Source organism: Heteronotia binoei, chromosome 8 (genome assembly GCF_032191835.1).
Source record: "Heteronotia binoei isolate CCM8104 ecotype False Entrance Well chromosome 8, APGP_CSIRO_Hbin_v1, whole genome shotgun sequence".
Lineage (NCBI taxonomy): Eukaryota > Metazoa > Chordata > Lepidosauria > Squamata > Gekkonidae > Heteronotia > Heteronotia binoei.
Window position 1 is genome coordinate 111,147,375 of NC_083230.1, and position 20,886 is coordinate 111,168,260.

Below are 20,886 nucleotides of genomic sequence, written 5' to 3' on the forward strand. Positions count from 1 at the left end.
AGGTCCAGCGAAAACCAAAGAGTTGAAATTAAATCAGAAAAGTTTCTGACTTGGGGATTGACAAGTGGGTTGGATGATTAAAGAAGCTACCAAAGGCAATATATCTTTGCAAATGTGGTTGAACTAAGGTAAGGTGTCAAAGATGTGGCTTGGGGGCCGGATGAGGCCCCCAGAGGGCTCCTATCAGGCCCATGAGAACATCTGACTCCTTCTCACTCTCTCTTGCTTCCTTCTGCATCACAGCTTGCTGTGCCAGGCTTGCTCAATCACACAGGAGCTACAGAGCAAATCCTCTGTTTTCTCCATTGGCTGAGGCTCGTCCCTTGGGGAGGAAGAGGGGAGAGGGAGAACTTGCTTTGCCAGGCTCACTTAATCACACAGCAGAGCTACTGAGCCAAGCCTCTCTTCCTTCTATTAGCTGAGACTCCTCTCCCTCGTCCCCTGGGGAAGGAGGGAAAGAGCCAGAGCTTCCTTTGCCCAGTTCCCTGGATCCTATGGGAAGGAAGGAAGGAAGGAAGGAAGGAAGGAAGAAAGAAAGAAAGAAAGAAAGAAAGAAAGAAAGAAAGAAAGAAAGAAAGAAAGAAAGAAAGAAAGAAAGAAAGAAAGAAAGAAACTTCTGTGTCCTTTATAAAATTTATATCTCTACTTCCTGGCATTACATTTCATGACACAAATGGCCCTGCCCAACAAAGTCATTTATATCCGATCCGCCCCGCATAACAAATGAGTTTAACACCCCGGTCTAAAGTAAATTAATTAATCAATGATTGCAGTCAAGCTCCCTTAACCCTTTTTTTTGGGGGGGGGGGGAAGGTTGAATGACTTTAGGGGAAACAATTCTGCATACACTTATGGTTCTGGGACCAGTGGCCAATATGCTTGTTGTATTCTTGGTACTTAGGGGACAACAGTGAGAGGACTTCTGACCCCACTGGTGGACCTCCTGATGGGTTTTGGCCACTGTGTGACACAGGATGTTGAGTAGGCCATTGGCTTGATCCAACATGGCTTCTCTTATGTTCTTAAGCCAGAATAAGGTTTCCTGACCACACTGTTCCCTAATCCTCCGGAGGGCGGGGTGCTTCTTCTGGGAGGCATTACAGATATGAAGAATCAGGGGTGGGATTCTAGCAGGAGCTCCTTTGCATATTAGGCCACACATCCCTGATGTAGCCAATCCTCCAAGAGCTTACAAAAAAGATCTTTGTAAGCTCTTGAAGGATTGGCTACATCAGGAGGTGTGGCCTAACATGCAAACAAGCTCCTGCTAGAATTCCACCCCTGTGAAGAATCATACTATAACCACTGAGTTTGGCTTTCCAGGGAGGTGTCTGGAGCCGTGATGATAAATCTGTAAGTTAGCTAGGTCTTTTTGCCAACTGGAGGTTCAGATTCAATCAATCTTGCTTAAAGAGTGAGATGTTAAGATAAGACCAGAAATGATTAGTGGCTTGAGTTTCCAGACCCTATTCACTCCCCTTGACTCAGAGAAATGGAGGGTAGCGCTTCCATAAATAGATAAATCATATGTTAAGGAAGCCGTTTCTTGGCACTCCTCCTTGAGACGAGAGAGGGGGGGAAGCAATTATTTCATCATGTTGTGCAATGAGACAGCCCTAAAAGAAAAAAATCCCATCTTTTATTATTAACTTCAATGCTGCACTTTATGGTTGTCTTGGACAGGACCTCGGGCAGTAGTTTTATCATCTTCAGTTCTGTTGATGATGTTGTCAGTCCTAATATAGGCGGAGGGAGAAATCTGGCCAATGCCTGGGCAGCATGGTCCAGCAGATGGCGCCGTTTCATTTTGCACCATGCCAAGATTACCACAGTTGCAGGTTGTCAATTCTAATTTCCAGCAGGCTCTTTATACAGCCTCCATGGTATTCAGACCTTCCAGGGCATATCCAAAAGGGCTTCTTTCTCTGGTCTTGGTTCAGAACTCAGTTATAAACTAGCTACTCGAGGCTGAATTTTGTGAAGAAGAAGAAGAAGAAGAAGAAGAAGAAGAAGAAGAAGAAGAAGAAGAAGAAGAAGAAGAAGAAGAAGAAGAAGAAGAAGAAGAAGAAGAAGAAGAAGAAGAAGAAGAAGAAGAAGAAGAAGAAGAAGACGACGACGACGAAGAAGAAGAAGACGACGAAGAAGACGAAGAAGACGAAGACGAAGAAGACGAAGAAGACGACTGCAGATTTATACCTCGCCCTTCTCTCTGAATCAGAGACTCAGAGGGGCTTACAATCTCCTATATCTTCTCCCCCCACAACAGACACCCTGTGAGGTGAGTGGGGCTGAGAGGGCTCTCACAGCAGCTGCCCTTTCAAGGACAACTCTGCGAGAGCTCTGGCTGACCCAAGGCCATTCCAGCAGCTGCAAGTGAAGGAGTGGGGAATCAAACCCGGTTCTTCCAGATAAGAGTCCGCACATTTAACCACTACACCAAACTGGCTCTCCACGGCTGTGAGAATGTATTAATCGGGAGCCCGAAAAAGAAAATTTTCTTGTATGAGTGTGAATAATTAGACCAATAGAATTATCCTTAAGTGGAATAAGACTGCCTGATGAAGGGCGACGGTCTGAAACACGCCAAAGACATCCGGAAATTGCATTGTCTATTTCAGAAGGCTTCTAGACATCCAATTATACCTATTTGGAATATTGCCAGCAAAATACCTGGAGGAGGATTCTCTGCCACATTTCAAGGACATTGTTTATAATTGAGCCTTTTGGACTTTTGATACTTGCTATTGGTTTGTTATGTGTTGTAGATATTGTATAAATATTTTTTGCATAATTTTGTAGCAATATTGAACACAGTTTCTCTGTAGTTATTCCTTAGGCTTTTCACTACTGGGGAGGGACAGTGGCTCAGTGGTAGAGCATCTGATTGGGAAGCAGAAGGTCCCAGGTTCAATCCCTGGCATCTCCAAAAAGGGTCCAGGCAAGTAGGGGTGAAAATCCTCAGCTTGAGACCCTGGAGAGCCGCTGCCAGTCTGAGAAGACAATACTGACTTTGATGGACCAAGGGTCTGATTCAGTATAAGGCAGCTTCATATGTTCCCTTTTTTTTCCGCTTGGTTCAGAGCTCAACATGAAACAAGAAGACCAAATAAGCAAAGCCACATAAGCAAAGGCAGGTCTCTTGCTCATCCACAAAGCTGCCTTCTACTGAATCAGACCACTGATCCACCAATGTGTATTCAGACTGGCAGCAGCCCTCCAGTTAGACAGGGCCAGCCCTGCCACTAAGCAAACTAGGCAGTTGCCTAGGACGCCAGCCTTCTGGGGGTGCCAAATTGGGCACCCCACCATATGATATGGAGATGTTATCAGTGCAGGGGGGGGGCGCCAGAAATTAGCTTTGCCTAGGGGGCCAGACAGTCTAGGGCCAGTCCTGCAGGTAGAGGTCTTTCATGTCACCTGATTCGCCCTGGAGATGCCAGGGATTGAAGCTTCTGGATGGCACACAGATGCTCTACCAGCAAGGTCTGGCTCCTCCCCAACTCTTATCTGAGTTCAGCGGTAGAACCTTTGCAAAATGAAACAGATTTTCCTCCCCCCCCCCAAAAAAAAAACAAATTTAGAATGAGAAATTTAAGACCTCAGGTTTGAAATTTGAACCGTATATCAGTTGTCAAGAACTAAATGCCCCTGCATGTCTGCTCTCGAACACTGACAGATACAGAAATCAAGCAACGCTCTCAATGCCAAATTCTACAGAATGTTTCATTCATTTAAAGGGAATGTTCAAATAATCAGTGAATTCACTGAGGAGAACTTTGGAGGTCGATGCATTTCTCCCCCTCACCTCACCCTCAGAATGCAGTTTTTGTCAAGGGAACAGCTTCTATTGACTCAGCCGTCACAACCAACTGCCCTGAAGATGTTAAGGCCCTGCAGGACCTATTTCAATTCCACAGAGCCTGTAAGGAAGAGCCTTGTGCTCTTCCACCAAGCTTTTGATTTTTATGACCATAGACTAGGGCTTCCAAGTTCCCACTGAGGGCAGGGGATCCCCTGATTTGGTGGGCCCGAACTCCCCAGCAGGGAGGAGGCCACTGGGGGGATCCCCCCCCCCAAAGAGTCCCATTGCCATATGGTATGTGTGGTTCCCGGAAGTGATGTATCATGCCAGGCACGCTGGGATGCTCTAGAAATTCACAAGAAACCCTATGGTTTCATGAGGGGACACTAACATTTTGAGCTGTGGTGCTGGAGAAGACTCTTGAGAGTCCCTTGGACTGCAAGAAGATCAAATCAGTCAGTCCTAAGGGAAATCAACCCAGACTGTTCCCTGGAAGGTCAGATGCTGAAGCTGAAGCTCAAATACTTTGGCCATCAAATGAGAAGGGAGCACTCCCTGGAGAAGATCCTGATGCTGGGAAAGACAGAAGGCAAAGAAAGGCGATGGCAAAAGATGAGATGGATGGGCAGCGTTACTGATGTGACTAACACGAATTTGAGCAGACTTTGGAGGATGGTGGAGGACAGGAGAGTCTGGCGTGACTTGGTCCATGGGTTTGCAAAGAGTCGGACTCGACTGTGCAACTGAACAACAACTATGGTACCCCACATGAAATCGCAAAGTTTCCTTCGAATCTCTAGAGCAGGGGTGGCCAATGGTAGCTCTCCAGATGTTTTTTTGCCTACAACTCCCATCAGCCCCAGCCAGCATGGCCAATGGCTGGGGCTGATGGGAATTGTAGGCAAAAAACATCTGGAGAGCTACCGTTGGCCACCCCTGCTCTAGAGCATCCCTACACAATGTGCCTGGCATGATACATCACTTCCAGGTGACGTCACAGCTCCCCACATGCAAAAAAAAGTCACCCACCAGCACCCTACCATAGACTGCTACATCAAATGAAATGAACTGGCCACCATGGAGCACAGACCTGAACTTTATGACCTTTTGGAACATCTGGATGTAACCAGATATGCTGTATTCCGCCATCATGAAAGACATTAATTTATTAATTGTACTGACATAGCACCTGTATTGTTTTTAATTTTATATTGTTTTATTGGTTCGATGTAACTGCTGCTTATTAGCCTGTAAGCCACCCTGAGCCTGTTTTGGCAGAGAGGGTGGGATAGAAATCTATTAAATAAAATAAAATAAATATGGACAGGATGTACATCAGCATGGAATGGATGTGCAGTCATCGCTGGAGCTTGATATGTCTGTTTGTTCCCTACTCACACACACAGTGGATGTGCCCTAATTTGAGATGCTCAAACATCCACCAGTTCACCTGTTGTGGACAGGGAACTGATATTTTGTTGATACATTTGCCTGTTGTGCAGGGCCTTTTTTTTTGTAGCAGGAGCTTCTTTGCATATTAGGCCACACCCCCTGATGTAGCCAATCCTCCCAGAGCTTACAGGGCTCTTAGTACGGGGCCTACTGTAAGCTCTAGGAGGATTGGCTACATCAGGGGTGTGTGGCGTAATATGCAAAGGAGCTCCTGCTACAAAAAAAAAAAAGGCCTGCCTGTTGGTCACTCTGTTTGTGACTGCTTGGCAGGTTGTTTGGCATTATTCCATTCTAACCACACAGTAGCGTTTCGCTGGCTTTTTTGCACATGTGTGTTTTTACAACAGCCTGATTCAATTCCATTATGGCCCCCTGCCCTTGCTGTATAACTGCTCTACCCAGCAGTTCAGTAGACAATTAGATTAGTAGACAATCATAGACATCAGCCATAAATATGTGCTGTGTTTTAATCAAATCCTACACTTTGGTATTTGTCTAAGTAGTCCTTAGTGAAGCTAATAGCTGTCAGTTGGTTTGAACCTTTGTATATATGTTTGACGCTTTGTACAGGTGCATTTTCCAAAAATCTTGTTCTGCAGGTATTTGTCATTGTTTGGCATGAACCAAACAGCTTGAGTTGTCTCAGATCTTTGTCTGTTAGAGGCAGGGGTGGAATTCTAGCAGGAGTTCCTTTGCATATTAGGCCACACACCCCTGGTGTAGCCAGTCCTCCAAGAGCTTACAAGGCTCTTCTTTATTAGCTCTTGGAGGATTGGCTACATTAGGGGTGTGTGGCCTAATATGCAAAGGAGCTCCTTCTAGAATTCCACCCCTGGTTAGAGGCATTGGTTGACCAAACAGCAGACCTGACAATTTGCTTTAGTTTTCAGATTTGCAAAACTTATACACATTTTATTTTCTCAGCTATGTGCTCGGTGTCTTGTCCTTGGGGAACAGATACTTTGAATAAATGGACATATGCCCAGAAAAAAAAATCTCTGAACAACTTGATACATATATTTCTATGGGAAATTTCTTCTAAACTCAGAAAAGCACTCACCTCAAATCATCAGAAGTGACAAACTGGAAGGTTTCGGTATGGGCACGTGGGTTTCATGTCACTGGGCCTGTATAATATAGCTACACTTCGAACACTCCTAGATCTCTCAGATGTGGGTTGTGTGCGACTATCTAATCTTTCTGAAAGCACTTTGTATTGTATTTGATCTTTTTAATCTTTACATAATGGGATAAGGAATGATATTATGTATTTCTGTTTCATTTGCATATACAATTATATTTTGAATCATGGTGATTCTTTCATTATTTCAAGAAATATTAGATTGGTTTTAGATAAAATCTTAAAAGATAAACACAAGGGATCTTTGGCTGGGACACGTGTTTACTTCACACCTAGAAATAAACTTCTCTTCAGTCAGAAGATGGTAGCCTATAGAGACTGAGTAAGAACATAAGAGAAGCCATGTTGGATCAGGCCAATGGCCCATCCAGTCCAACATTCCGTGTCACACAGTGGCCAAAAAAACCCAGATGCCATCAGGAGGTCCATCAGTGGGGCCAGGACACTCAAAGTCCTCATACTGTTGCCCCTCCCAAGCACCAAGAATACCGAGCATCACTTGCCCCAGACAGAGAGTTCCAACAATATGCTGTGGCTAATAGCTACTGATGGATCTCTGCTCCATATGTTTATCCAATCCCCTCTTGAAGCTGGCTATGCCTGTAACCACCGCCACCTCCTGTGGCAGTGAATTCCATGTGTTAATCACCCTTTGAGTGAAGAAGTACTTCCTCTTATCCGTTCTAACCTGACTGCTCAGCAATTTCATTGAGTGTCCACAAGTTCTTGTATTGTGAGAAAGGGAGAAAAGTACTTCTTTCTCTACCTTCTCTATCCCGTACCTAATCTTGCGAACCTCTATCATGTCACCCGTCAGTCAACATTTCTCCAAGCTAAAGAGCCCCAAGCGTTTTCACCTTTTTTCATAAGGAAGGTGTTCCAGAATTGTACACAGTATTCCAAATGAGACCACACCATCAATTTATACAGGGGTATTATAATACTGGCTGATTTGTTTTCAATTCCCTTCCTAATAATTCCCAGCATGGCGCTGGCCTTTTTAATTGCAATCGCACACTGTCTTGACATTTTCAGTGAGTTATCTACCACAACCCCAAGATCTCTCTCTTGGTCAGTCTCTGCCAGTTCACAACACATCAACTTGTATTTATAGCTGGGATTCTTGAAATTTGCATTATCCATAGCCCTAACAGAGCATTTAAGAATAAGAACATAAGAGAAGCCATGTTGAATCAGGCCAACAATCCATCCAGTCCAACACTCTGTTTCACACAGTGGTCAAAACCCACTGCAGTGTCCAGCAGCAGGGCTAGAATTCCAGAAGCCCTCCCACTGTTGCCTCCCCAAGCACCAAGAATGATAGCTGTGCCTTGCATGCGTCAATGAGATAGGAACCTAAGAATATTCCTACTGGATCAGACCATCCTGATTCCACATTGCCCAGAAGATGCAATCAAGCAGAGTGCAGTCACCAAAGCTTACCCCTGTTGTCAGGGGTGGAATTCTACCATAAGAACATAAGAGAAGCCATGTTGGATCAGGCCAATGGCCCATCCAGTCCAACACTCTGTGTCACACACACACATACATACATATATACACATATACACACACACACAGATATATATATATACTGTGGCTAATAGCCACTGATGGACCTCTGCTCCATATTTTTATCCAATCCCCTCTTAAAGCTGGCTATGCTTGTAGCCCTCCTGTGACAGTGAATTCCACATGTTAATCACCCTTTGGGTGAAGAAGTACTTCCTTTTATCCATTTTAACCTGACTGCTCAGCAATTTCATTGAATGCCCGCAAGTTCTTGTATTGTGAGAAAGAGAGAAAAGTACTTCTTTCTCTACTTTCTCCATCCCATGCATTATCTTGTAAACCTCTATCATGTCACCCCGCAGTCGACATTTCTCCAAGCTAAAGAGCCCCAAGCATTTTAACCTTTCTTCATAGGGAAAGTGTTCCAAACCTTTAATCATTCTAGTTGCCCTTTTCTGCACTTTTTCCAATGCTATAATATCCTTTTTGAGGTGCGGTGACCAGAATTGTACACAGTATTCCAAATGAGACCGCACCATCGATTTATACAGGGGCATTATAATACTGGCTGATTTATTTTCAATTCCCTTCCTAATAATTCCCAGCATGGTGTTGGCCTTGTTTATTGCAATCGCACACTGTCTTGACATTCACTGTCTTCAGTGAGTTATCTACCACGACCCCAAGATCTCTCTCTTGGTCAGTCTCTGCCAGTTCACACCCCATCAACTTGTATTTGTAGCTGGGATTCTTGACCCCAATGTGCATTACTTTGCACTTGGCCGCATTGAACCTCATCTGCCACATTGACGCCCACTCACCCAGTCTCAACAGATCCCTTTAGAGTGCTTCACAATCCTCTCTGGTTCTCACCACCCTGAAAAATGTAGTGTCATCTGCAAACTTGGCCACTTCACTGCGTACTCCCAACTCCAGATCATTAATGAACAAGTTAAAGAGCATGGGACCCAGTAGTGAGCCCTGCGGCACCCCACTGCTAACCGTCCTCCACTGTGAAGACTGCCCATTTATATTCACTCTCTGCTTCCTATTAATTAGACAGTTTTTGATCCACAAGAGGACCTGTCCTTTTACTCCATGACTCTCGAGCCTTTGATGAGGAACTTTATCAAAAGCTTTCTGGAAGTCAAGGTAAACAACAGCTATTGGGTCCCCTTTGCCCATATGTTTGTTCACCCCCTCAAAGAGCTGTAACAGGTTAGTGAGGCAAGATCTTCCCTTACAGAACCCATGCTGAGTCTTCCTCAATAACTTGTGTTCATCAATGTGCGTACTCATTTTGTCCTTGATAATGCTTTCTACCAACTTTCCCAGTATTGAAGTCAGACTGACTGGCCTGTAATTTCCCAGATCTCCTCTGGAATCCTTTTTAAAGATGGTGGTGACATTTGCTACATTCCAGTCCTCAGGAACAGAGGCAGATTTCAATGAAAGATTACATATTTTTGTCAGGAGATCCACAAGTTCAACTTTGAGTTCTTTCAGAAATCTTGGATGTATGCCATCCGGCCCTGGTGACTTATTGCTTTTTAATAAGTCACCAGGAGCTCCTTTGCATATTAGGCCACACACCCCTGATGTAGCCAGTCCTCCAAGAGCTTACCAGGCTCTCTTTTGTAAGTTCTTGGAGGATTGGCTACATCAGGGTGTGTGGCCTAACATGCAAAGGAGCTCCTGCTAGAATTCCACCCCTGTCTGTTGTTGCCCTCCAGCAACTGCCCTTAGATAAGGAGGTTCCATTTAACGAACATGACTAAAAGCAATTGGTGGAATTATCCTCCATGTCTAATCCCCTTTTAAAGCCACCTAATGTCCTTTTAAAGCCACACTGCATCTGGTGATGAGGAATTCTGTAAAAATTCTCATGAAAGCTAGTGAACTTCTGGGGCTAGCAGTGGAGTTCCAGGGCAGATTCTGATGGGAGTTGGATCTGAGGGACTTGGATTCAAGTTCTACTTCTACACTTTTGTGAATTCCTATTTCATAAGGTCTTCAACTATAAAGTTGTAGTACCTTGCCAAGTTGTTAAGAGCACAAATTAAACTACTTGAGAAATAATTAGTGGCAGAACTTCAAGATTTGCTTCCTGGTTCAAGTGGCAAACACAAGACTTGATCATCAAAGGAACTGGTGATCACCAAAGGAATTCACTGCCACAGGAGGTGGTGGTGGCTACAAGCATAGACAGCTTCAAGAGGGGATTGGATAAACATATGGAGCAGAGGACCATCAGTGGCTATTAGCCACAGGGTATAGATGGAACTCTGTCCGGGGCAAGTGATGCTCTGTATTCTTGGTGCTTGGGGGGGCACAGTGGGGGACTTCTAGTGTCCTGGCCCCACTGATAGACCTCCTGATAACACCTGGTTTTTTGGCCACTGTATGACAGAGTGTTGGACTGGATGAGCCATTGGCCTGATCCAACATGGCTTTTCTTATGTTCTTGAGTGAGATCAAAGCAAGAGAGTTCAATAGCCCGGATAAGGAAACGGGAATAACAGTAAACTTCTTCTCTTGGAAAAGTGGGCGTTCAGGGGTGTCAGTCAGAACTAGCGGGCAAGGCACAGAAATGTATGAATCCCTAGTTGTTTGCTGTGGGTTCTTAATGTGTTTTCCTCATGTTTGTTCCAAGAGTCTACTTATCGCCATCAAGCCACCATAGACGACGAAGTTGTTTCCATGGAACTACTAGACACAGCTGGCCAAGTGAGTATGCATTCTTCTCATCCTTGCAAACAAAGATTTGGCATCAGCCAGATGTAATTAACACCATGGGAAAGTTCCCAGGTATTCTATGATATCCATGATGCCAGACGTTGGAATGTATCCAACCATGCAGTTTGTCTGATGGAACGGCATTTGTTTACAGAAGAGGGGGGAACAATTTGAGCCGATTTCTGACTCCCACTGCAGACCCCCACACACACACACTTTGTCATCTGTGTTGTTCCAGAGGGATGGCCTCCTGACACTCACAAGAACAGAATAGTGGTCTGCAGTAGTGGGGGAGAGTGGGAAACTCTGACTTCATGCAGACCAAAGACGGCTGGGCAGGGGGTTTTAGTAGCAGGAATTCCTTTGCCTATTAAGCCACACACCCCTGATGTAGCCAATCCTCTGGTCTTACAAGGAGCTAACTAACAGAATTATAGAGTTGGAAGGTACCTCCAGGGTCATCTAGTCCAACCCCCAGTACAATGCAGGCAGGGCTTTTTTTGTAGCAGGAACTCATTTGCATATTAGGCCACACCTCTCTGATGTAGCCAATCCTCCAAGATTCTAGCCAATCCTCCAAGGTCTCTTAGTACAGGGCCTACTGTAAGCCCCAGGAGAACTGGCTACATCCAGGGTGTGTGGCCTAATACGCGAAAGGAGTTCCTGCTACCCAAAAAAGCCCTGAATGCAGGAAATTCTCAAATACTTCCCCCCCCACACACACACATAGTGACCCCTGCTCCACGCCCAGAAAATGGCAAAAAAAAAAAAATAAAACTCTCCAGGATCCCTGGCCAAACTGGCCTGGAGAAAAATTGCTAAAGTGGCAATCAGCATTTCCCTGGGTGTGTAAGAAAAGGTCATGTAACCCTTCCTGCCCTCCCTCTCATGATCTGCCTAAGTTCACATGATCAGCATTGCTATCAGATGGCCATCTAGCCTCTGCTGTAAAACCTCCAAAAAAGGACAGCTCACCACCTCCTGAGGAAGCCTGTTCCACTGAGGAACTGCTCTGTCAGGAAGTTCTGCAAAAACTCATGAGTCCCAGCCTGTCATTACCTATAAGAGTAAAGTGACTGGCCACCACTATGACCACCAAGGCAGCAAAAGCAAGCCATCAACAGACAAGTTGGAGGCATCTACATACTCAACAAACAGCCCATATATCCAGCAAAAACAGCCCCGTGGCGCAGAGTGGTAAAGCTGCAGTACTGCAGTCCATACTCTCTGCTCACAACCTGAGTTCGATCCCGGCGGAAGCTGGGTTCAGGTACCTGGCTCAAGGTTGACTCAGCCTTCCATCCTTCCGAGGTCAGTAAAAGGAGTACCCAGCTTGCTGGGAGGAAAGTATAGAGGACTGAGGAAGGCAATGGCAAACCACCCCGTAAAAAAAGTCTGCCGTGAAAACATTGCGATGTGACGTCACCCCAGAGTCAGAAACAGGGGACTACCTTTTCCTTTATCCAGCAAAAATGACTCTGTAAGTTAACCATAGTGTGAGGGGGGGAGGGGACGGGTAGAGTTCCAATATGATGGTGTGATGAATGCTAAATATGCTCCAGTAGCACAGTATGAGAGCAGCTAAGTATTATTTGAAGCCAGTATGTTTCTCTGGTTGGAGTGTTAGACAAGTGCTGAGGGAACCACTCGCTGTGAAACTCACTGTGAAACTTACCCAGCCAATCATCTTTTGTAACCTAATTCACAGGGTTGTTGCATAGATAAAATGGAGAGGAGAACCGGGGCTTTTTTTGAGTAGGAACGCACAGGAACACAGTTCCAGCTGGCTTGGCAAGGGAGAGTGGGGTGGCCAAATATCTAAATAAGTTCCTGCTGAGCTTTTTCTAAAAAAAAAAACCCTGTGTGAAACAATGTGACATAAGGGGGTGTGGCCTAATATGCAAATTAGTTTCTGCTGATTTTTTTTCCCCCTGCAAAAAAGCCCTGAGGAGAACCATGTTAATTGCATTGAGTTCCCGTTAGGAAGGGCGGCATACAGTATACTGAATAATAAATAAAGAGGGAAGGGGTGGAAATTTTCAAATTTCTGCTCTCTACCACTATTCAGTGCACATCTCTCAATATGTTATTTATTTCAAAAAATGCAGAGATCGTTTTATTTCAAAATGCAGAGATCAGGCTAAGATTTTGAAGATTTGAAAAGCAAGCACTCCGTCAGGATATGATAATCTGAAAGCCCCCAAATTTACCCCTCCCCAGTTCTTCAACCTAAATCCACATGGCGATTTTCTGCTTTCTTTGCACATTGTACATCCTCAATCTGGGCAAACCAGATTCAGGCATATATACTTCATATTCCATCCATAAATGGAACGGCTGATTATTCATTTTGGCTTTGGGGATGTCCTGTAGGAAGAAGAAGAAGATATTGGATTTATATCCCACCCCCCACTCCGAATCTCAGAGCGGCTCACAATCTCCTTTACCTTCCTCCCCCACAGCAAACACCCTGTGAGGTGGGTGGGGCTGGAGAGGGCTCTCCCAGAAGCTGCCCTTTCAAGGACAACCTCTGCCACAGCTATGGCTTACCCAAGGCCATTCCAGCAGGTGCAAGTGGAGGAGTGGGGAATCAAACCCTGTTCTCCCAGATAAGGTCCACACACTTAACCACTACACCACATTGGGGGGAGGGGGAATCCATTGCACCACAGCACAGTATGTCAGTGTGCTTTAAACAGTCCCTATGGAGAAGTGCTTTTTCCTTGGGAGGTTTGCACTGAGCGAAACCTTCACCTTGAGTTTTAAAATGTTTTTCTATCTCTTGGCAGCAGGGGTTTTTTTTGTAGGAGGAACTCCTTGCATATTAGGCTACACCCCCTGATTAGGCTACACCCCCAATCCTCCAAGTAGCTTACAGTAGATCCTGTAAGAAGAGCCCTGTCAGATCTTGGAGGACTGGCTACATCAGGGGTGTGTGGCCTAATATGCAGAGGAGGTCCTGCTAGAATTATTTACAGGGCTCTTCGTACAGGGCCTGCTGTAAGCTCCAGGAGGATTGGCTACATCAGGGGGTGTGGCCTAGTATGCAAAGGAGGTCCTGCTAGAATTCTTTACAGGGCTCTTCATACAGGGCCTGCTGTAAGCTCTAGGAGGATTGGCTACATCAGGGGGTGTGGCCTAGTATGCAGAGGAGGTCCTGCTAGAATTCTTTACAGGGCTCTTCGTACAGGGCCTACTGTAAGCTCCAGGAGGATTGGCTACATCAGGGGTGTGTGGCCTAATATGCAGAGGAGGTCCTGCTAGAATTCTTTACAGGGCTCTTCATACAGGGCCTGCTGTAAGCTCCAGGAGGATTGGCTACATCAGGGGTGTGTGGCCTAATATGCAAAGAAGTTCCTGCAACGAAAAAAGCCCTGCTTGGCAGAATAAGGGCAGGAGGGGGTAGGGGAGGTAGTTAGTTGCTCATCAGCCTCACCCACCAACTCTTTAGAAATGCAGGTCTGGCTGGATATAATGAAGTGGTCAAGTTACACATACACACACACAGCCCTGACCTGGATAGCCCAGGCAAGCCTGATCTTGTCAGATCTTGGAAGCTAAGCAGATTATTGTAAAGCAAGTACTGGATAGGAGACCTCCTTGGAATACCAGCAGTTGGAAGGCAGGGGCAGGCTTTATTCAGCCACCTCTCTGAATATCTTCCAGACCCCCAGTAGGGGTCAGTCACCAGAGGTTGCCATGACTTCCAGGTGCACACATACACGCACTCACATATTTTTTAAAAAAATACAAAAAACACACACACACACATCAGTTGTCACAGAAAGGTGACATCTAGTAGGGAACAGAATTTTGGAGGCCCTAGAGAAGTCTTCTTCTGGAAACTTCAGGAAAAGCCTGCTTGATTTGATCTGACCTGGTAGGTGGGTGGGGAAATTCCTTGGCACAAGGGGGAGGGGATCCCTTTTGTGTGGATTTCATAATAGAGGAAGATGGATCCTGCTGAAGATGGCCATTGCCGTGGGCAGAACCGCAGGCCTGAGCAGAGGCTCTGAGGTACTGGGAACCCTTTAGAACCACTGGTACGTCTGAGCTGAAGAGCCGACCTTGGGTTAATGTTCACTTGGGCACACACAGAAAGAGGGACGGAGGGATTCCATTTTGCCCTTTTCTCTTGGCTCCCTTGCTGAGTCCGGCGCTGTGCTGGGGTTATGCATGTGGACATTTTCCTTTGAAGAAATAATTTATAACTTTTAATGCTGGTATTGGTTCTCTGTAGTGCATGGACCTCCACGGTTTTGGACACACTATTTTATAGTAGGGTTGCCAATCCCCAGGTGGGGGCAGGGGATCCCCTGGTTTGGAGGCCCTCCCCCCGCTTCAGGGTCGTCAGAAAGCAGGGGGAGGGGAGGGAAATGTCTGCTGAGAACTCTATTATTCCCTATGGAGATTTATTCCCATAGAAAATCATGGAGAATTGATCCGCAGGTATCTGGGGCTCTGGGGGGGGGCTGTTTTTTGGGGTAGATGCACCAAATTTTCAGTATAGCATCTAGTGCCTCTCCCCAAAATACCCTCCAAGTTTCAAAAAGATTAGACCAGGGGGTCCAATTCTATGAGCCCCAAAGGAATGTGCCCCTATCCTTCATTATTTCCTATGGAAGGAAGGAATTGAAAAGGTGTGCCGTCCCTTTAAATGTGATGGCCAGAACTCCCTTTGGAGTTCAATTATGCTTGTCACAGCCTTGATCTTGGCTCCACCCCTAATGTATCCTGGCTCCACCCCCAAAGTCCCCAGATATTTCTTGAATTGGACTTGGCAACCCTACTTTATAAGGTTGCGAGGTCCAACTCAGAAATATCTGGGGACTTTGGGGGTGGAGCCAGGAAATTTTGGGGATGGGGCCAAGAGCAAGGGTGGAACAAGCATGATTGAACTCCGAAGGGAGTTCTGACCATCATATTTAAAGGGACTGCATGCCTTTTAAATGCCTTCCCTCCACTGGAAATAATGAAGAATAGGGGCATCTTCTTTGGGGGCTCATAGAATTGGACCCCCTGATCCAATCATTTTGAAACTTGGGGAAGGGCGTGTTTTGAAGAGAGGCATTAGATGCTATGGTGAAAATTTGGTGCATCTATCTCAAAAAACAGGCCCTCCAGAGCCCGGGATATCCTCAGATCAATTATCCATTACACCCTATGGGAATCTGTCTCTATAGGGTATAATGGAGTGCCTAGCAGACATTTTCCTCCCCTCCCCCCACTTTCTGATGACCCTGAAGTGGGGGGGAGGCCTCCAAACCAGGGGATTCCTTGCCCCCACCCGGGGATTGGCAACTCTATTGTTTTAAAAGGAGCACCAGGGGAAGGGGAGAAACAGTCCATTGGCAAGAGGCTCTCCCCCCAGTGGTGTACAGGTAGAGTAAGCTGTCACCACGGTAACCAGACACTGGGTAGTGAGGTACTCAGGCCTGAGGTGAGGCCTTAGAATGGCAATGCAGGGAAGGGAAGCAGGGAGCCCTGGTCCTCTTTTTAGGCAGTTCCTACAACCGCCAGGTAGTGGCAGTGAGTGAGCAGACAGAGGAAGAGAAAAGCCACTCCAGGCGTTAGGAAAACCAGAACTCGGACAGCTACTGATAGCAAGACGTCTCAGAGGGCAGGATGAAACAGGGCCTGCTGGTCAGAGTGGGGCTGTTCCATCACCGTCCCCTCAAATAATTTACTTTTTAACATCGTTCTATAAATTAGGTGGACAAGAGCATCACTAGGAAATACATGTCCTTTTGTTTTACCTAGACTTGCAGCAACAGCAATTAACAGGCAACGTTTATTACCTTTGCTATCCAGACCAAATGGTCTTCCAATTTATTACACTATTTCACCATTTGATCCTAACTTTGCATCAGTTTACACTCTTAAACCACCAGCTACATGTATTTCAGCTCACTGTACCCTGTCCCCTCGTCTGAAGAAGTATGCATGCATACGAAAGCTTACATTCTGAATAAAACTTTGCTGCTCTTAAAGGTGCTCCTTGACTCCTACTTTGTTCTACTGCCTCAGACCAACACGGCTGCCCGTTTGCGTCTACCCCCAAATAAAAAAGTTTTAGCAGATCAGTAATATTTTCTTGCTTATCAGTTGTAGAATCGCTTTGCTCACTGTGGAAAAATACCAGCAAGCTATTGACATTTTTGGTTATGAAAAATGAAAAAAAAAAAGTTTTAGCAGATCAGTAACATTTTCGTGTTTATCTATTGTAGAATCTCTTTGTTCACGGTGGAAAATACCAGTGAGCTATTGACATTTTGGTTACAAAAGAATGCGGGGAAAATAATGTATTCTGCCACTTGGTTTTATTACTGCCTTGGCCCCGGAGAGCTTCCTCATGCTTTTATGGGTCACATTTATTATGCAAAGCATGACACTAACTAAATCAGAATAAAAAAGCTTGGCAAGCCAAAACAAACCTTTAACACCTCCCTCCCTCCAGTCTGTTCACCACAAACGCACCGCCATGTAGATAGATTCAGATGTTGGTCTGAAGCAGTAGAACAAAGCAGGAGTCCAGTTGCACCTTTAAGACCAAAAAAGTTTTATTCAGAATTCGTATGCTAGAAGCACACTTCATCAGACAATAGTATGGAATGGCAAGCAGGCCTAAATATAGAGAAAGTGGGCAGTGAGTTAATATGCAGACTCATGGAAATGTTTTTTAGCAGGTTAAAAGAGACACAAGTTGGGGTCTGGTGTTTGTTAGTTTATGTTAACTGGGCTGAAACAACAATGAAGGGTTATTAAGTTGGAATAGCAGATTGATGTCCCTGTACTAAACCCATTAAGTATCCTGGCTATGAAGTGCAATAAATGAGAGTCTGTTGTAATGTTAGCTCTGGGTTAAAATGAGGGCATAGGTTTCTCAGAGGTTTGGTTTAAACATGGAGCACACATATAAACATAATTCTAGTTTGCCATTAGAAAAAAGAATACATTAAAATAAACTGGAGAGCCAGTTTGGTGTAGTGGTTAAGTGCGCGGACCTTATCTGGGACAACCGGGTTTGATTCCCCACTCCTCCAGTTGCAGCTGCTGGAATGGCCTTGGGTCAGCCATAGCTCTGGCAGAGGTTATCCTTGAAAGGGCAGCTGCTGTGAGAGCCCTCTCCAGCCCCACCCACCTCACGGGGTGTCTGTTGTGGAGGAGGAAGGTAAAGGAGATTGTGAGCTGCTCTGAGACTCTTCGGAGTGGAGGGCAGGATATAAATCCAATATCTTCATCTACTTCACAAGGTGTCTGTTGTGGGGGAGGAAGGTAAAGGAGATTGTGAGCCGCTCTGAGACTCTTCGGAGTGGAGGGCAGGATATAAATCCAATATCTTCATCTACTTCACAAGGTGTCTGTTGTGGGGGAGGAAGGTAAAGGAGATTGTGAGCTGCTCTGAGACTCTTCGGAGTGGAGGGCAGGATATAAATCCAATATCTTCATCTACTTCACAAGGTGTCTGTTGTGGGGGAGGAAGGTAAAGGAGATTGTGAGCCACTCTGAGACTCTTCGGAGTGGAGGGCGGGATATAAATCCAATATCTTCATCTACTTCACAGGGTGTCTGTTGTGGGGGAGGAAGGTAAAGGAGATTGTGAGCCGCTCTGAGACTCTTCGGAGTGGAGGGCGGGATATAAATCCAATATCTTCTTCTAAAATATAGTGGAAGATGGGTTAGTATATGTAGTTTGAGCTCTCTGCTCATGACCTGAGTTCGATCCCGGCAGAAGCTGGGTTCAGGCAGCCAGCTCAAGGTTGATTAGCTTTCCATTCTTCCAAGGTCAGTCAAATGAGGACCCAGCTTGCTGGGGGTAAAGTGTAAATGACTGGGGAAGGCAATGGCAAAACCACTCCATAAAAAGTCTGACGTGGAAGCGTCGTGATGTGACGTCATCCCAGAGTCAGAAACGACTGGTGCTTGCACAGGGGACTACCTTTTTTAGACAGCCAGTATCCTTATTTGAGGATGTCAATACAAAAAACATTATTCCGATACATTATTGTAAAAGAGAAATACATTGGAATACTGTAGATATATAGCTGTACTTGGTGAAAATGGGTTTAGTATATGTAATGAGATAAAAAACCAATATCCCTGTTCAGTCCTGGAGCTGCCACGTTTCTCTTTCCCAACAGGAAGATGCCATTCAGAGAGAAGGACACATACGATGGGGCGAAGGCTTCGTGCTGGTTTACGACATCACTGACCGGGGAAGCTTCGAAGAAGTCCTTCCCCTTAAGAACTTGCTGGATGAAGTGAAAAAACCCAAGAACGTCACTTTGATCCTAGTCGGGAACAAAGCAGACCTGGATCACTCCAGGCAGGTCAGCACGGAGGAAGGGGAAAAGCTCGCCACTGAACTCGCTTGCGCCTTTTACGAGTGCTCCGCTTGCACGGGGGAAGGCAACATCATGGAGGCCTTCTACGAGCTTTGCCGGGAAGTGCGCCGTCGGAAGATGGTTCAGGGCAAGACCCGGAGACGGAGTTCCACCACTCACGTCAAGCAAGCGATTAACAAGATGCTCACCAAAATCAGCAGTTAAATGTGGTGTCCCCCCCCCCCCAAAAAAAGATTATTGTAAAGCAGGTTAATCTTGGGCGGAGAGAGACTGCGAGGCTAGGTGGTAATCAGTCAACAACATAGTTAAAGTTATGTTTAACTATCCCATGTTCTTTCTCCGCAGGTTAAGAGAAGGGAAGCAAGCAGGTTGGTATGGGAGCATATGTTCATCCTCCAATCTACCCTGTGAATTGTATCTCTCAGGGCTTTTTTTTGTACCAGGAGTTCCTTTGCATATTAGGCCACACCCCTCTTGTGTAGCCAATCCTCCAAGAGCTTACAGGGCTCTTAGTACAGGGCCTATTGTAAGCTCCAGGAGGATTGACTACATCAGGGGTGTGTGGCCTACTATGCAAAGGAGTTCCTGCTACAAAAAAAAAAGCAGTTGACTAATCACATATATATTTTTGAAATAATTTTCAGTCTTTTTTGTTATTTTCCCACAGTTTTTTGTGGCTTTATATTACATTTCTGTTCTGTGGGACTCTAGGTTTCACCACCTGGAGACTGGCAACCCTATGGCTTTATGACATAAGAGGTCACATTTCCTTTGGGAGGCAAGCAGAAGTTATGGGGAGTTGTTAAAATCCAGGCTGGTTTTTTTAGCACAAGTAATTACTGGCCCTAGTTAAAAACAAACAAACTTCAATTAGCAGTAGATTTGAACAGCTTGCAACTACCCTCTCTGCTGTGGGTGATTAACTGATGGTCAATTCATATGTTAACACATTTTTGCAGGAATTACTTCTATCCCACCCCCCACCCCCAGGCACCCTGGTAATGTATGTATAAATAGGGTAGCTAGTTCTGGGTTTTGAAATAACTGGAGATTTGTGGGGTGGGGTGGGACCTGGGGAAGGTAGGGTTTGGGGTGGGGAAGGACCTCAGTAGGTGGTAGACCTCCTGATGGCACCTGTGTGACACAGACTGATGGACTAGGTAGGCCATTGGCCTGATCCAACATGGCTTCTCTTATGTTCTTATGACCTTGCTGGTGAACCTCCTGATGGCACCTGGGTTTTGGCCATTGTGTGACACAGAGTGTTGGGCTGCATGGGCCATTGGCCTGATTCAACATGGCTTCGCTTATGTTCTTATGTCCCTGCTGTTGGGCCTTCTGATGGCACCTGAGTTTTGGCCACTGTAGGTGACACAGAGTGTTGGACTGCAGGAGACATTGGCCTAATCCAACATGGCTTCTTTTATGTTCTTATAATGCCATAGAGTCCACCCTGCAAAGCAGCCATTTTCTCCAGGGGAAGTGGTCTCTGTCATCTGGAGATCAATTGTAACAGCAGGAGATTTCCAAGTGGGACCTGGAGGCTAGCAACCCTAGGAAAACACATAGAGACAGCCACTAGAGTCATGGATGAACTGGTCGTAAATGTCAAAAGACAATTGAAAGTTTGGAATGGAAGGAAATTACCTTTTGGGGGGAAGGAGGGGGGGCAGCCAGGAAGGCTGCTTCACTGATTACCAAATTCCTGCCCCAGACTTTGAGTTGCCAACCTTCAGGTGGGGCCTGAAGATTCCCCACTTTTCCAACTGATCTCCATCAGACAGAGATCAGTTCCCCTCAAGGCTGGCCCTGCCACTAGGCAAACTGGGCAATTGCCTAGGGCACCGGCCTTTTGGGGGTGCCAAATTGGGCACCCCCCCCATGTGACTTGGTGACAT

The 20,886-nt window shown here is 45.7% G+C and overlaps 1 protein-coding gene across 1 annotated transcript in view; it reads left to right on the forward strand.

Annotated features, from left to right (window-relative positions):
• RERG (RAS like estrogen regulated growth inhibitor) overlaps positions 1-19,622 on the forward strand; it is a 207,178-nt gene extending 187,556 nt beyond the window's left edge. The window contains exons 4-5 of the mRNA XM_060244604.1: positions 10,561-10,634; positions 18,785-19,622. Of these exons, the coding sequence (XP_060100587.1) occupies positions 10,561-10,634; positions 18,785-19,192 (482 nt within the window). The 3' untranslated portion in view covers positions 19,193-19,622. The remainder of the gene's footprint in view (positions 1-10,560; positions 10,635-18,784) is intronic.
• The last annotated feature ends 1,264 nt before the right edge of the window (positions 19,623-20,886 follow it).